This window comes from Mustela lutreola, chromosome 1, assembly GCF_030435805.1.
Source record: "Mustela lutreola isolate mMusLut2 chromosome 1, mMusLut2.pri, whole genome shotgun sequence".
In the NCBI taxonomy this organism is placed as follows: domain Eukaryota; kingdom Metazoa; phylum Chordata; class Mammalia; order Carnivora; family Mustelidae; genus Mustela; species Mustela lutreola.
In genome coordinates, this window is record NC_081290.1 from 234,111,229 (window position 1) to 234,128,280 (window position 17,052).

The 17,052-nt window shown below is 39.2% G+C and overlaps 1 protein-coding gene across 1 annotated transcript; it reads right to left on the minus strand.

Annotated features, from left to right (window-relative positions):
- Positions 1-12,924: 12,924 nt before the first annotated feature.
- LOC131820882 (olfactory receptor 52R1-like) lies at positions 12,925-13,878 on the minus strand. Its single transcript, XM_059156745.1, has one exon. The coding sequence runs from the start codon at positions 13,867-13,869 to the stop codon at positions 12,925-12,927; it is 945 nt and encodes a 314-aa protein (XP_059012728.1). The 5' UTR covers positions 13,870-13,878.
- Between the last annotated feature and the right edge of the window lie 3,174 nt (positions 13,879-17,052).

A 17,052-nucleotide genomic window follows, 5' to 3' on the forward strand; every position in this document is an offset into this window, starting at 1 on the left:
GATCTATTAGCATTTTCTGGAGGGTCTTGGATGGGGACTTATGTAGTGTATGGATGCCCTAGGATTTAGCCTTATGGTGGTATGTCTGCCCATGTTGGACTCTCAGTGGTTTCATGAGGTCACTTCAGATGGCACCTTTTTCATATGTTCCTCCCTGAGAAAAATCCAGTTTAATCAACTAAGGAATTCAGAATCTGTATCATATATACAGGGAATTAGTACTATACATGATTTTGCATAATTGTGTACTAGGATCAAGTGCCTATCATATGTCTTTAAATGTATTTTTAATTTGGCTGGGGATTGTGCTTTATTCCACAATGTTTAGTCTGCAGGGGAATGCAGAGGAAGCATTGAGTAAATGGTCACTGAACTCTTTGAGCTTATAACTTGTGGCCACAGTGATGCCTTTCCTGAATCTGCATAAAATCCTTCAGTGACTAAGGATGAAAAATGTGTTGCACAAATCTGAAGTCTGTACTGAGAAATGTCTGAGAAGAAACAGGATCTTCAGAAAACAAATAATTCTAGGAAAGGGTACACTGGGGCCTTGTTTTGGGAGATATCATAAGAGTTGTGAGTTTGCAACATCAGGGCTGTTAAGCTGGTGTTAGATGTAGAGATGAGGGTGCAGAGGAGGTATGCATCATATCTGAAACAGAAATAATAAAAAGAAACCTAAAATGGTCAGGATAGCCTCTAATTTTAGCTTATAACGAGGAAACTAAATCTTAAGGCTCTCAGAGTAAGCTGTGCATTTGGGAGTTAGATCAATATGGCACACAGGTATAGGTCTGTCTTTATAATACCTGAATTGGGCTCTATTTAAATTCTGCCTTCAGAACTTTTATTCAATTACATTTATTGCAAGCCATACTATAATGGGGTGTATGCATATTAATACAGTGTGAGTAGTATAATATTTATCATATGCATAAAAAAGCTTAAAACAGCTGAAAGAGACAAAGAATGGACAATCAGGGAAACAAAATGATAATAGTGTATTTTATCACCAAAGTCATGTCACCACTGTGCCTATTAAAAAAAGATAGAGAAGGATGAAAATTTCTAAAAAAGCATTGCACTTAGAATGGTGAGGTTATCATTAATTGTTAATAGAATATGTTGATAGATTGGAGAAAGATTATAAGGGCTGAAATTATCAATTTCAGCTCCCCAGGAGTAAGCAAAAAGTGTATATTGTTTGTAGTTTTCTTCTAAGAGAAAATTTTAGAGGATGAGTGAAGATACCAGGATATATTAAGGAGGAGAGATGGGGAGTTCAGGGTACTCTTTCAAAAGACTTCTTTTGTAAAGGGACATGGAAGAGTGAGGAAAAAGACAGAAGAAAAGTCTGTAGCCAGCTTTTGCCATTCATGTGTTAATCAAAACAAGTAAGAATAAAATAATAATGCAGTAATTAATAAAATAATAAAACCCCTCTTATGTTGTGATTCCAGAGTTAGAAAAGGGAAAGAGAATGAAGGAGAGAGGTGGCGGCGGGAGGGAGAGGAGCTGTGAAGGAAAAGGACGATCACAGCATTTGCAGAACAGGCTTGGACAGCACAGGCAACAATGCAGTCTTGATCCGAAATCAAGACAGGAAATGGCCAACAGAACTATTTAAAAGGAATGATAAGAAAGAAGGGGAAAAGGGGAGATGCAAATAAGAGTTTAAAGATATGTGTAGCTTTTCAGCCACCAGACTCACAGTGAAGCTTGTTTCCATCCATCTTACAGGGAGCCATTTCAAAGTTTGTGAAAGAGAAGCAACATTTAGAGGTGATCTGTTTCACTCCTCTATCTCCAGACGGGGAAGGATCATTCTGCTGCTTAGTGAGAAGTTGCATCCATCATCTCTCTCACTCTGCTATTACCTTGCCTTCCAAATATATTATGTGCATATTATATTTTGGGGGTGGTATGAGGCAAGTTTGCCAGATTTGGGAGGGGGAGAAAGATCAAAATAAGCCATACCTACCACCAAAGAGATGGAATTGCTGTAAGACTGACTAGAGACTTGCAACCCTAATACAGATTTGGGATCTAATAAAGACTACTGAATAAATACATAAGTGAATGGTTAGAAAAAAGAGATGAGATGCAGTAGGGATTAAACCATAATTTTTAGTGCAGTGACTACATTTTCTTCTCCAAGGCACTCACCTCCAGATTAACAGATCAGAGAAGTATTGGCTTGTTACTCCAGGAGACTCTATCATACATCCTTGAGCACCCCTTCAACTCCCGTTTATTGGGGCTACAGGAATGTCATTCTAATGTCTATGGCAGAAAAGAGGAGATATGGGTTGAGCAGCGATTTCAAGGACAGTCTGATTTCCTCTGACTGTTCTCAAGTAACTTCACACAAAGGTATTCAAGATTATCAGTATCTGTGTTGGTCACCATCTTCAGATTCTTCCTGCAATATACACAGGCACTACCAACAACTGAAGAGAACAATCAGAACACAGGATGAGTGCTCACACAGCTACAAGAATATTCTCTGCTTAAAATACAGGGTCTTTTTGAAGAGCTCAAGCAGCTTCTCCCTTGTGGACCTCTGCTGAGGCTGAGAATTCCCTGATGAATTCTCAGGAGGCTTAGCTGAGGATGGAGGCTGTGGGAGACTAAGAAACTTCAACCCTGTATGTGGGCAAGGGATAACTTCAAGGTGTTAAGATGCTTCTAGTTCTAGATTTCATTTTCTGAAACCAGGTAAGAAAGATTTAGCTAAACTTGGTGTGCAGTATTGCAAGAGCAAGAGTGTTTTAATTCAGATTCAGATAAAAGATAAAGCTGGTTCCAACCTAATCTCTGCTACTTACTACACTTTCTAACCATGTGACCATGCAACCTAGGAAAAATTAACCTCCCAGAAAAATGATTTCCTTATATTCTAAGAAGGGAATCTCTTCCCTCTTCTTTTTATTCAGGCCCTGGTTCCATCAGGCATGTTTTAGAGCCATCTGCTAATGTAATTTGGTTTGAGTTTAGGGAGAAGAAAGGCCCACTTTGGCCTTCAGGCATGAACTATTAGTTTCTTAATTACTTTTGGCCATTCCCGTATTTCTGCTCCAAACGTGTGTAGCTTGGGTCCTAATTCAGAAACTTGTACTACAAATACCAGTTTAATACTTTAAAATAGTTTATCAACCCATTTTAACTACCAACATGTATATCAAGGGTTCTTACAGAATTGATTTTAACATTGGAGGGAACATCTGGGCAGAATAGCTAAACTTAATTGATTCTCAGTAAACACAATTATTAAAATACTTAGTGGTGAAAAAATAATGAATACTGTTTTTCTGAAAATAAATAAATTAATTTATAAAAAAAAATTAGTAGTGAGTGTGATTCTAATTTGCCAACAGTAGGCCTAATTTACACTTACTGTTTTTGCTTCCCAACTGCAAGGGTCCCTCAGAACTAATGTATTACTTAAAATATAACCCATGGGAAATTTTACTAGTTACCAAGCACGTTTAGATACAGCCTTAAGAAAAACACATACTGGCAACAGGCCTCTGTGGGAGAGGACAGTATATATGGCCTTGAAGCTGAGCAGTGGGGGATGCCAGGCCCACTCAGGGCAGATCACTGCCTAGTCACCTGCTTCATTTTGCTGTTATCTCCCCACCCTCCCACTCGAGAGTGCCTGTGGCTAGTTAGAAAAGTCCTTTGCATGTGCTTGTTCAACTATAAACTTTATACTGCTTGTTCAGACATATTTTGCCTTCCTTCTTATTTATCTACAAGGCATATGACTAATGTTTGGTCTTCTTTGACTCTTCTGTTGATCACCATTTCTATCTAATAAAAGTCTTTTCTACTGTTGTCCCCTGCTCCCTTTCTCTTGCAGCTGACTTGTTTGTGCCTCATTCTTCTCCCATGCGCTGACAGAAAGCAGCACTCAACCAGTTTGGAATCTGCCCAATATTTTTCATTTTATCACAAAGCATGATAAGTAATTCAATTTTTTTTCCTCTGCAGGTACAGAATCTAATTCCATTTTCACAAAATAACTTCTTTATTATTTCCCCTCATTAGATCTTTTTTTTTTTCACCGTAACAGTATTCATGTTTTTGCACCACACCCAGTGCTCCATGCAATCTGTGCTCTCCCTAATACCCACCACCTGGTTCCCCAAACCTCCCACCCCTTGCCCCTTCAAAGCCCTCAGATTGTTTTTCAGAGTCCATAGTCTCTCATGCTTCACCTCCCCTTCCAATTTCCCTCAACACCCTTCTCCTCTCATTCTCCCCTTGTCCTCCATGCTATTGCTATGCTCCACAAATAAGTGAAACCATATGATAATTGACTCTCTCTGCTTGACTTATTTCACTCAGCATAATCTCTTCCAGCCCCGTCCATGTTGCTACAAAAGTTGCTTATTTATCCTTTCTGATGGAGGCATAATACTCCATAGGGTATATGGACCACATCTTCCTTATCCATTCATCTCTTAAAGACCATCTTGGTTCTTTCCACAGTTTGGCGACCGTGGCCATTGCTGCTGTAAACATTGGGGTACAGATGGCTCTTCTTTTCACTCCATCTGTATCTTTGGTGTAAATACCCAGTAGTGCAATTTCAGGGTCATAGGGAAGTTCTATTTTTAAATTCTTGAGGAATCTCCACACTGTTCTCCAAAGAGGCTGCACCAACTTGTATTACCACCAACAGTGGAAGAGGGTTCCCCTTTCTCCACATCCCCTCTAACACATGTTGTTTCCTGTCTTGCTAATTTTGGCCATTCTAACTGGTGTAAGGTGGTATCTCAATGTGGTTTTAATTTGAATCTCCCTGATGTCTAGTGATGATGAACATTTTTTCATGTCTCTGATAGCCATTTTTATGTCTTCATTGGAGAAGTGTCTGTTCATATCTTCTGCCCATTTTTTGATATAATTGTCTGTTTTGTGTGTGTTGATATTGAGGAGTTCTTTATAAATCCTGGATATCAACCTTTTGTCTGTACTGTCATTTGCAAATATCTTCTCCCATTCCATGGGTTGCCCCCTTGTTTTTTTGACTGTTTCCTTTGCTGTGCAGAAGCTTTTGATTTTGATGAAGTCCCCAAAGTTTATTTTTGCATTTGTTTCCTTTGCCTTTGGAGATATATCTTGAAAGAAGCTGCTGTGGCTGATATCGAAGAGATCACTGCCTATGTTCTCCTCTAGGATTCTGGTGGACTCCTGTCTCACATTGAGGTCTTTTATCCATTTTGAGTTTATCTTTGTGTACGGTGTAAGATTCCATGCTCTTGGATCAGAAGAATAAATATTGTTAAAATGTCTATATTGCCTAGAGCAATCTATCCTTTTAATGCCATTCTGATCAAAATTCCACCAGTATTTTTCAAAAAGGTGGAGCAAATAATCCAAAAATTTGTATGGAATCAGAAGAGACCCTGAGTCACTAAGGAAAGGTTGAAAAACAAAAATAATACAGGGGGCACAGCTTTACTACAAAACTGTGATCACTAAGACACCATGGTACTGGCATAAAAACAGACACATAGACCAGTAGAACAGAGTAGAGAGCCCAGATATGGACCCTCAACTCTATGGGCAAATAATTTTCAACAAAACAGGAAAAAATATCCAGTGGAAAAAAGACAGTATCTTCAATAAATGGTGCTGGGAAAACTGGGCAGCTATATGTAGAAGAATTAAACTCGACCATTCTCTTACACCGTACACAAAGATAAACTCAAAATGGATAAAAGACCTCAATGTGAGACAGGAATCCTTCAGAATCCTAGAGGAGAACATAGGCAGTGATCTTTTCGATATCAGCCACAGTAACTTCTTTCAAGATATGTCTCCAAAGGCTAAGGAAACAAAAGTGAAAATAAACTTTTGGGACTTCATCAAAATCAAAAGCTTCTGCACAGCAAAGGAAACACTCAAGAAAACAAAGAGGCAATACACGGAATGGGAGAAGACATTTGCAAATGACAGTACAGAAAAAAAGGTTGATATCCAAGATCTATAAAGAACTCATCTAACTCAACACATACAAAACAGATAATCATATCATAAAATGGGCAGAAGATATGAACAGACACTTCTCCAATGAAGACATACAATGGCTATCAGAGACATGAAAAAATGTTCATCATCACTAGACATCAGGGAGATTCAAATTAAAACCACATTGAGATACCACCTTACACCAGTTAGAATGGCTAAAATTAACAAGACAGGAAGCAACATGTGTTGGAGAGGATGTGGAGAAAGGGGAACCCTCTTCCACTCTTGGTGGGAATGCAAATTGGTGTAGCCACTTTGGAGAATAGTGTGGAGATTCCTCAAGAAATTAAAACTAGAGCTTCCCTATGACCCTGAAATTGCACTACTGGGTATTTACCCCAAAGATACAGATGGAGTGAAAAGAGGGACCACCTGTACTCCAATGCTCATAGCAGCAATGGCCACAGTCACCAAACTGTGGAAAGAACCAAGATGGTCTTTAAGAGATGAATGGATAAGGAAGATGTGGTCCATATACCCTATGGAGTATTATGTCTCCATCAGAAAGGATGAATATCCAATTTCTGTATCAACATGGACAGGACTGAAAGAGATCATGATAAGTGAAATAAGTTAAGCAGAGAGAGTCAATTATCATATGGTTTCACTTATTTGTGGAGCATAAGAAATAGCATGGAGGACAAGGGGAGAATGAGAGGAGAAGGATGTTGAGGGAAATTGGAAGGGGAGGTGAAGCATGAGAGACTATGGACTCTGAAAAACAATCTGAGGGTTTTGAAGGGGTAAGGGTTGGGAGTTGGGGGAACCAGGTAGTGGGTATTAGAGAGGGCATGGATTGCATGGAGCACTGAGTGTGCTGCGAAAACAATGAATACTGTTATGCTGAAAATAAATAAATAGATAGATAGATAGATAGATAGATAGATTTTTAAAAAATCAGTGCTTTCAGTTTTGAATATGTTGTATATGAAATGACTGTGGGAAACCCACCTAAAGCTTTCCGTGGATATTCAGTGTTTACAAAGTTGTGAATTTCCAGGCAAAAATCTCCAGAACATTTCAGAGTTATCACTGTATACATGCCATTTTAATCCAATAATTTGGGTGAGCCACCCTCAGAGAGTACATTTACAAGAGAAAACCAATGAAGACGAACTCCACAGAAGTTATTGGAAAGGACTATATACTCTAAGGCAAGATGAGGCTAGACAGGTATTACATGAACAACAGTATTGAATTGCTTAAGTGGTTAGGTTCTTTAAGGATTAAAAATTTCAAATGCTTATATTCTGTGGAAAACCCAAAGACTCCACCCATAAACTTCTAGAACTCATGCAGGAATTCAGTAAAGTGGCTGGATATAAAATCAATGCACAGAAATCATTGTGTTACATGAATGACATAGAAGAAAGAGAAATTAAGGGGTAGATCCCATTTACAATTGTACCCCAAACCAAAGATACCTAGGAATAAATCTAACCAAGGAGGGAAAGGATCTGTACTCAGAAAACTGTAGAATAGTCATTAAAGAAATTGAGGGAGACCACAAAGAAATGGGAAAAAGTTCCATGCTCATGGATTGAAAGAACAAATCTTGTTCAAATGCCTATGCTACCTAGATAAATCTACACATTCAATGCAATCCCTAAAAAACACCATCAACTTTTCTGTAAGACTGGAATGTTGAAAAAAAAAAAACACAAACAATTCTGGTGGCATCACACACAATTCTAGACTTCAAGCTCTATTATTAAGCTGTTATCATCAGGACAGTATGGTACTGACACAAAAAACAGACACTAAGATCAACTTAACAGAATAGAGAACCTAGAAGTGGACTCTTAACTCTATGGCCAACTAATCTTCGACAAAGCAGGAAAGACTATCCAATGGGAAAAAGACAGTCCCTTCAACAATTGTTGTTGGGGAAATTGGACAGCCACAGGCAGAAGAATGAAACTGGACCATTTCCTTACACCACACAGAAAAATAGACTCAAAATGGATGAAAGACCTCAGTGTGAGACAGGAATCCATCAAAATCCTTGAGGAGAACACAGGCAGCAACCTCTTTGACCTCAGTTGCAGCAACTTCTTGCTAGACATGTCTCCAAAGGCAGGGAGAGCAAAAGTAAAAATGAACAATTGGGACTCCATCAAAACAAAAAGCTTTTGCACAGCAAAGGAAATAGTCAACAAAACCAAGAGACAACCTACAGAATGAGAGAAGATATTTGCAAATGACAAATCAGTTAAAGGGCTAGTATCTAAAATCTATAAAGAACTTTTCAAACTCAACACCCAAAGAATAAATAATTCAATCAAGAAATGGGCAGAAGACATGAACAGGCATTTCTGCAAAGAAGACATCCAAATGGCCAACAGACACATAAAAATATGCTCAACATCACTAGGAGAAATACAAATAAAAACCACAATGAGATATCACCTCATACCAGTCAGAATGGCTAAAATTAGCAAGTTAGAAATGACAGATGTTGATGAGTATGTGGAGAAAGGGGAACCTTCCTACATTGTTGGTGGGAAGACAAGCTGGTGCAGTCACTCTGGAAAACAGTATGGACATTCCTCAAAAAGTTGAAAGTAGAGCTGCCCTATGACCCAGCAATGGCACTACTGGGTATTTATCCTAAAGATACAAATGTAGTGATCCAAAGGGGCACCTGTACCCCCATGTTTATAGCAGCAGTTTCCACAATAGCCAAACTATTGAAAGTGCCAAGATGTCCATTGACAGATGAATGGATAAAGAAGATGTGGTATATATTTATAATTGAATATTATGCAGTCATCAAAAAATGAAATCTTGCCATTTGCAATGATGTGGATGGAACTGGAGGGTATTATGCTAAGCAAAACAAGTCAAGCAGAGAAAGACAGTTATATTGTCTCAATGATATGTGGAATTTAAGGAACAAAGCAGAGGATCAATGGGGAAGAGAGGAAAAAATGAAATAAGACAAAACCAGAGAGGGAGACAAACCATAAGAACCTTTTAATCTTAGGAAAGAAACTGAGTGTTGCTGGAGGGGTGGGGGATGGGGTAACTGGCTGATGGACATTGGGGAGGTATGTGTTGTAATGAACACTGATTGCCAGCCTGTCTTATTCTCTATGCTATTCCCATCCTCTTAGAGAATGTTTGGAACAACATAGTTGCCCAAAGATATTTCTTGAATAGATATTTAAAAGGTCCAAATATTTTATATTTGTTAATAAAAAGAAGTGAATGAGAAATGAGTTTTTTTGTTTTTTGTTTTTTGTTTGTTTGTTTTCTTATATATCAAATTTATCTTCTTTGACATACAACATCCCCCAGAGTTCAAATGGGAATAATGAAATGAGGCTTTAGGATAGAAAAGTCTGGTATCCCATTTGGGAGGAATGAGGCTGAAATGGACCTGCTCATGCCATCTTTTGGTCAGCAGTGGAATTTTGGTGATGGTACCAGGCTCACTGTAAACATTTAATCTTTCATTTCTGTAAGTAGTTTTTTTGTAGGGATCCTGGTAGGGGTTTATAATAGCGAGCCCCTGTGCTATACTTTTATGGAAGTTATATTCCAAATAGAGAAACCGATGATAAAATAAGTAATTTAAATAATTACACATTGTGTTTAAAGAGGGAGGAAATAAAATATTTGTGTATGAAAGAAAATTACAGGGAGCAAGACCTGGTTGAGCTATATAAATTAAGAAACACCTCACTGATAAGAAGGGTATTAGTTGAGATTTAAAAGGATGTGGAGAGGAACATAGAATGTTCTAGAAAATAACAACATGGGGATGTGGGAAGATTTAAAGCAAAGCTTTAGGCAGATAAGAAGTGGATATGTTTGGAAGAATGCTAGAAGCGCTGAAGCAAAGGAAAAAGGTAACATTTGGTATGGTAATAATACCTCAATGGGTATGTTGAGAAAATAGAATATACTCCTCAGAAATAATAGGAAATGACTTACTTATCTTTTTTCAAGATTTATTTGTCAGAGAGAGAGAACGAGCAGTGAGCACAAGCAGGGAGAGCAGTAGACAGAGGGGGAGGAGAAGCAGGCTCCCGCTGAGAAGGGAGCCCAGTGTGGGCTTGATCCCAGGACCCTGGGATCATGACCTGAGCGGAAGACAGCTGCCTTACCAACTGAGCCACCCAGAGGCCCTGAAGAAATGACCTGCTTATCCTACATGCACCAGTAGGGCTCAATCTGAAAAACTAGACTGAGTGAAAGACACCAGACTCAATGTATTACTTAGTCCTTCATTTATAAATGTGCTAGTGAGACAAAAGTCAATCTATAGTGAAAGATGTCAGAGCAGGGTTTGCCTGGTTGGGATGGAGAGGGGGATGATTGACTCCAGGGAGACAAGAGAACCTTTTATGAAGTGAAGGCAATGTCCTATGTCTTAATCAGGCTGGTAGCTACAGAGGCACACATGTGTCAGAACTCTTCAGAATGTGTGTGAAAATATTTACATTTAAAAAAAAAATATTTTATTTATTTATTTGACAGACAGAGATCCCAAGTAGGCAGAGAGGCAGGCAGAGAGAGGGGAGGAAGCAGGCTCCCCGCTGAGCAGAGAGCCTGAAGCTGGGCTGGATTCCAGGGCCCTGAGATCATGACCTGAGCCAAAGGCAGAGTCTTTAACCCATTGAGCCACCCAGGCACCCCGAAACTATTTACATTTTATTGTCACCAATTAAACAGCAACAAAGCTGATTTTAAAAAAGAAAAAGAGGGACTTATAATCATTAACTGATTTGCTGATAACAGATCACTGCCCCTTTAAGTCTCTAATATTTGGGAATCCTGAAAATGTTCCTTCAGAATACCCATTCATTTCTGGGGAAACTTTTAGGCTCCTTTAGCTATTTCTGCTGGGAGACACAAACATGTTCCCAATTCTTCTTCAAGCATCATCTTCTGATGTTGCTTTTAGTAACATTAGAGCCCAATTTCTAGAGCCTTCTTCACTATTAGCATTGAGAGGAGAGTGGTGAAGGAGAATGAATACACAATGCAATAATTGTGATGGATGATTTTACCATGTTTGTGGTGATGCTACCATGTGTATCGGCATATGCCCAAACTCACCAAAATGAATATGTTAAATATATGCACCTTTTTGTATAAGCACACCAAAATAAAGTTGGAAAAGTCAGAAAAAAATGTGGTTTTCTAAAACAGCTTAACATTTTACTTTTTTAAAATTAATTTTTAATGTTTTTATTAACATATAATGTATTATTAGGCCGAAGGGCACAGGTCTGTAAATCGCCAGGAACATTTTACTTTTGAAAAGGAAATTAAATATTAACAAATACTCACACTTCTAATGACTTTCTCACTACCTTTAACCACACAATATAGCTATGTTCAGAAGAGAATCTCCTTTTCCATTTGTTTGCCAGAACTTCTTCACTCTGCAATCCATTGTCATCAGGGAATAGGCAATTTCTTGAAGGAGAGAACAACAGTCAGCATACCAAATGCTCCCTGTTACCAGTCTCAAAACGTGATTCTGGTAGCAATTTTCATGGAGATGTTCAAGCTTTTCTGGAACTAGCTGTATTCTGCCGTCTTTCATCTTCTTAGATTTCCTACTCCATTCCCCTAGGCTTTGGCACTGAATTAACCTTTCTGTACACTTCTGTTCTTGTCTGAGTTACTTTTTTCTCATATTAAAATGACATGCTCAATCAAGGGTAATTTTTACAAATATGTGAAAGTGCAAAAAAGAAAACGAAAATACCATAAATCTCACTACTCTCAGTTGCTATTGTTGGCATTTAGAGGTATTCCAAATCTTTTTTTATGCATATGCATTTCTGTTTAGAATTGACTTCAGCCCCATGGGCAAATGCAATTTTTTTTGTTCTTTAATATTATATCTGATCATTTTCCACATCTTTACACGGTCTTTGCAAATACATTATTTAAATGGTACGTGATATTTAATCATTTTTCATATAGATTAATATATGTATTTTCTTGGTTTTGTTTTTATAAATAGTGAATCTATTCCCATAAATTATATTTTTTATAAGACTTTCAAAGATGGGAAAAATACATGTACTTTTTAACTGTTTTGGTGAAAAGTTCTATCTGCTTTTAACAAAGCATAGGAACTTAGACTTCTCCTGGCAGGGTAAAAAATCATTTTCTCCAGGTGGTCTGTGGAAGATTGCATTCTGTACAAATCTTCACTGATTTGAATGGTGGGCATATTTTTTTCTGTTTTATAGTGAAGATTAATCAACTTGGTATTTATGATCAATCACATCTTTCAGAGGGCTCATGTTCTGGGCATTTTGAAAATTGTTTCTTTTGTTCTAGAGGGTTGCTAACCTCTGGGCCTTTTGTTCACAGAGATGACTTTTTTTTATTATTACATTCGGTTAGCCAGCATATAGTTCATTGTAATTTGTTGTAATGTTCAACGTTGTAATAGTCTCATATAAAGCCCAGTATTCATTCCAGCAGGTACTGTCCTTAAAACTCATCACCTGGTTACCCCATTCTCCCACCTACCTCCCCTTTAATCCCTCAGTTAATTTTCTGGAGTCCAGAATCTTTCATGTTTTGTCTCCCTCTGCTTTCTTCCCATTCAGTTTTCCCTCTCTTGCCCTGTGGTCCTCTACTCCATTCCTTATGTTCCATATACGAGTGAACCCATATGATAATTGTGTTTCTTTGCTTGATTTATTTCATGTAACACAATCCCCTCCGGATCCATCCATGTCAGTGCAAATGGTTGCTGTTAATCCTTTTTGATGGCTGAGGAATATTATATTCTATATATGTGCCAAATCTTTATCCATTTGTCTCATAGAGATGACTTTTTGCTAATATGCGATGATCCCAGATCAGTGGGGCAGTGGAGTTGGTTGTGATGTCGTGACTCTTGGCTCAGGGATCTTTCCCACAACATCCTTGAATAACCCTGTCCCTGATCTGCTTGGTTCTAACTGCATAGATGATGGGGTTGAGCATGGGAGGTACCAGGAGGTAGAGATTAGCGAACATGACATGTACCACTCGGGGCACATGATGTCCAAAGCGGTGGGTGAGGAAGGTAAAGAGGGCTGGGATATAAAGAGCCAAGATGACACAGATATGGGAAGCACATGTGCCAAAAGCCTTGAGTCGGGCCTCCTCAGAGGGCAACTTCAGAACAGTTCTCAGAATCATCACATAAGATATACTGATGACAATTATGTCAAAGACAGCCACAGAAAAGGCCACAAAGAGCCCATATGCACGATTGACTCTAGTATCTGCACACACCAGCTTTAGCACAGCCATGTGCTCACAGTATGACTGGGGAATGACATGGTTGGTGCAGAAGGGCATCCTGGACACCATGAAGCAGAAGGGACTCACCCACAGCAACCCTCTCATCATCACAGCTGCCCCCAGTTTACCCACCACAGCTGGGGTCAGGACAGTAGAGTGGTGCAGTGGGAAGCAGATAGCCACATAGCGGTCCAAGGCCATAGCCATGAGCAACCCAGACTCCACAGAAGAAAAGGCATGGATGAAGAACACCTGGATGAGGCAGGCATGGTATTCAATCTCATGAGCATGAAACCAGAGTATAGCCAGCATTTTAGGTTGGGTGGAAGAGGACAGGGCCAGGTCAGTGACAGCCAGCATGGCTAGGAACAGGTACATGGGCTCATGCAGCGTGTGGTCAGTTCGGACTATATGAAGGACAATGACATTGCCAACTACAGCCACAAGATACATGGCACAGAGGGGGAAGGCAATCCCAAACTGGTAATTCTCAAGTCCTGGGATCCCGAGTAGGATGAAGGACACAGGATGCAAAGAGTTGTTCCCTGAGGCCAGCATCACGGGATGGTTAATTTGTTCTCCTTTGTGAAGGTAATCTACTCTCTGTAGGTGATAAGAATCAAGAAGTAATTATTAATATTTTAAATATTTTGAAAGTTTCAACTGAATCATAGGGCAGTAGGGCTTAATGGTAAACTGGAAGAATTTCAGCTGTTTTAATAAAAAATTTTTGCAACATAAAATGATGCTTCTCTTTATTCCTCATTCATGTTTATGTCATTCAAAATGGGATCGAACGGTTTCACTTATTTGTGGAGCATAACAAATAACATGGAGGACATGGGGAGATGGAGAGGAGAAGGGAGTTGAGGGAAATTGGAAGGGGAGGTGAACCATGAGAGACTATGGGCTCTGAAAAACAACCTGAGGGTCTTGAAGGGGCTGGGGTGGGAGGTTGGGGGAACAAGGTGGTGGGTATTAGGGAGGGCACGGATTGCATGGAGCATTGGGTGTGGTGCAAAAACAATGAATACTGTTACACTGAAAAGAAATTAAAAAAAAAAAAAAAGCAAAAAACCATACTAATTGCAAGTGTTATTTTTGTCAAAGAATCAAATTTTCCTTGAAAGTAGAGTCTGCTAGGAGAAACTGTCCTGACAAATAACGTAGGTAGTAGTCCTTCTTGCCCTCTATTCTTCAGAATTAACTGACTTGTTTAGCTTTTCCCATATGTTCTTTTCAAGCTTTTGTTTAAGCCACTTAGGCACCTTTTCAGGGTAGAAAGACAGATTGGAAAACATTTTGGCTTAAAGGCTGATAGTGATGTTGAATTAGATTTGAGTCTAGGAGTTACTCGGAGAATCTGGACAGTTGACTGCCGATTGTATACCTGTAATTAATTCTATTATCTATGGCGTATGTCCTCCTAGATTAGGGGCCAGCAAACTCATTTCTGGAAAGGTCAGATTATACATATTTTATGTTTTATGTGCTGTATAGTCTGTGTTGCAACTAGTCAGTATAGCCCCTGTAGCCTGAGAGCAGCCAGTCAGTACAGGAATATGTGAGTGTGACTCCATCGCAATAAATTTTATTGGTAAAAACAGTCTGCAAGCTGGATTTTGTCTGCAGGCTATGGTTTTCTAAATCCTGTCCTGATGATAGATTTTCCTGATGTGAGCCCTGAATAGTGCAACATCCTAACTCCTCTGTGCTTAACACAGAATAGGGGTTTAATAAATATCTGCTGGATCAAATAACAAATAAATTGTTCAGTGACAATGGACTTTTCAACCAATTAGCCATATCTTAAAATCCTTGGAGAAAACTTTCATTTTTTAAAATTTATTTTAAAGATTTTATTTATTTATTTAAGAGAAATTGTGTGTGAGAGAGAGAGAGAACAAGAAGAGGGAGCTGCAGTGGGAGAGGAAGAAGCAGGGTCCCCACTGAGCATGGAGCCCAATGTAGGGCTCGATTGCAAGACCCAGAAATCATGACCTGAGCCAAAGGAAGCAGCATAACTGACCAAGCCACTCAGGAGTCCCTGGAGGAACCTTTTAAGCATTACTTTGGCGCTATGGCCACAAGAGTGTTAATACAGAGTTCTTATACTAGGGTCTGCTGTGCTGGACAGTGAAAGATCTGAATGTCCCCCTCTGCCTGTACTTGCTTTTACATGGATATCTTGTTTGATCCCTCTGGTGACTAACATCTACCCAGGATTGATGACCCAAAAGCTTACCTGGTTCTTGCTAGGCACTATTTCACTATTTCATGTCAGTTGACGGAGCCTTTGAGTCTCTGCCTTAACAGAAACACAGAGACAAGAAGAGTATGTTTTCAAATATCCCATAAAAAATCAGCTGTTGGGACTAGCAAATGTTTCATTCCACCAGACCTAATGGTTCCTATAAAGAGTTTCCTTGAGATCCCAACGAAACCTAACCTCTTCCTGCTTTTCCGTAGCTTTATAACATTATGAGAGAAATGCGGCTCAGACTTTATAAATTTTGCTCTGCATTGTGAAATTAACTAACTTACCTCTTGATAATAGGTGTAGGTTTGCTCAAAACAAATACTCCTATCCAGGAGAAAATTTTATCCAGGTGAAAATTCAGACAAACACATTATCTGGAGTCCCAGGCTCTAGTTCTATCCCCTCCTGCCTGGGTTGTTCTTCCACTTATATGTGCTCTTTGAACCAGAGTCTTCCTTTCCCTCTCCCTTCTGCCTCCTGAATGTCACTCTCCATTTGTGAGGACATAGTCATTGAGGCTCATGGGCATCTGGAAAATATCCTTAGATCATCCTCATTCTTGCACTGGGCACTGGTGAAGATGCCGGCTAAACGTACAATTTCTCAAAGTGCACAATAATCTCTTTGATCAATTGTGGAAGACATTGCTATTTCTGTATATATAACACCAGAAGCATTTACACTGTATTGTTTTTAACTCTCATGAAGTTTCTTCCCATGAGCCTTAATGGGGAACTCACCTGTTGGGCATCTTCCTTTTTGGAGATGTGATTCATCTCAGGTGGCGACTAAGGGCCCAAGTCTGAAGTAGGGAATGGGAGCTCTTGACAGGTGCCTTTCTTTATTCTTTATACCTACAACCCCATAGAATCTGGTGTCCTCACTCTCAGCAATTCCCTTGACTCTTTTCCACTTAGATCTACGCACTCAGCCTGTGCAGAGTGAAGGTTACAAAACATGTGGAGGGGACGGGGAGTTAATCATCTATCATTTTGTGAAGTGTGTGAGGTTTTCTGTAATATTTCTGAGGGAGGCACAGGTTATCAACTAGTTCCTGGGTGGATAGAGTATATGTGCATTCCCTCAAGAGTAGGAAATAAAGAGTAATTTCCCTTCTTGCCCAACATTCCTTCCCCCTCTCCCTGACTTTAAACATGTCCTGTCCCTGCTGTCTGTGGCCTAGACTTCTTTTGTGAGTACTAGGTACTGAAAGAAGAAATTAAGTCATCTCTTTCAACCTTGTAGGTAGGGTGATCATACAGTGAACGTCAGAGTCAATTTTTCTGTTCTCCAAAGTATAATCCACTTGTGAGAACATGGCATAGTTTTGTTGCAAAAAATATGTTTCCAAGAACAATGTTCTCACAGTGGCTCAGCTTTCATCTGTGAGAATGTAGTTTGAGTCCAGTGCTGGTACCACTGGCTTTTTTGGCCTTCAATCACTAATCACCAATTACTTCAATCACCAATCATTATGTGGA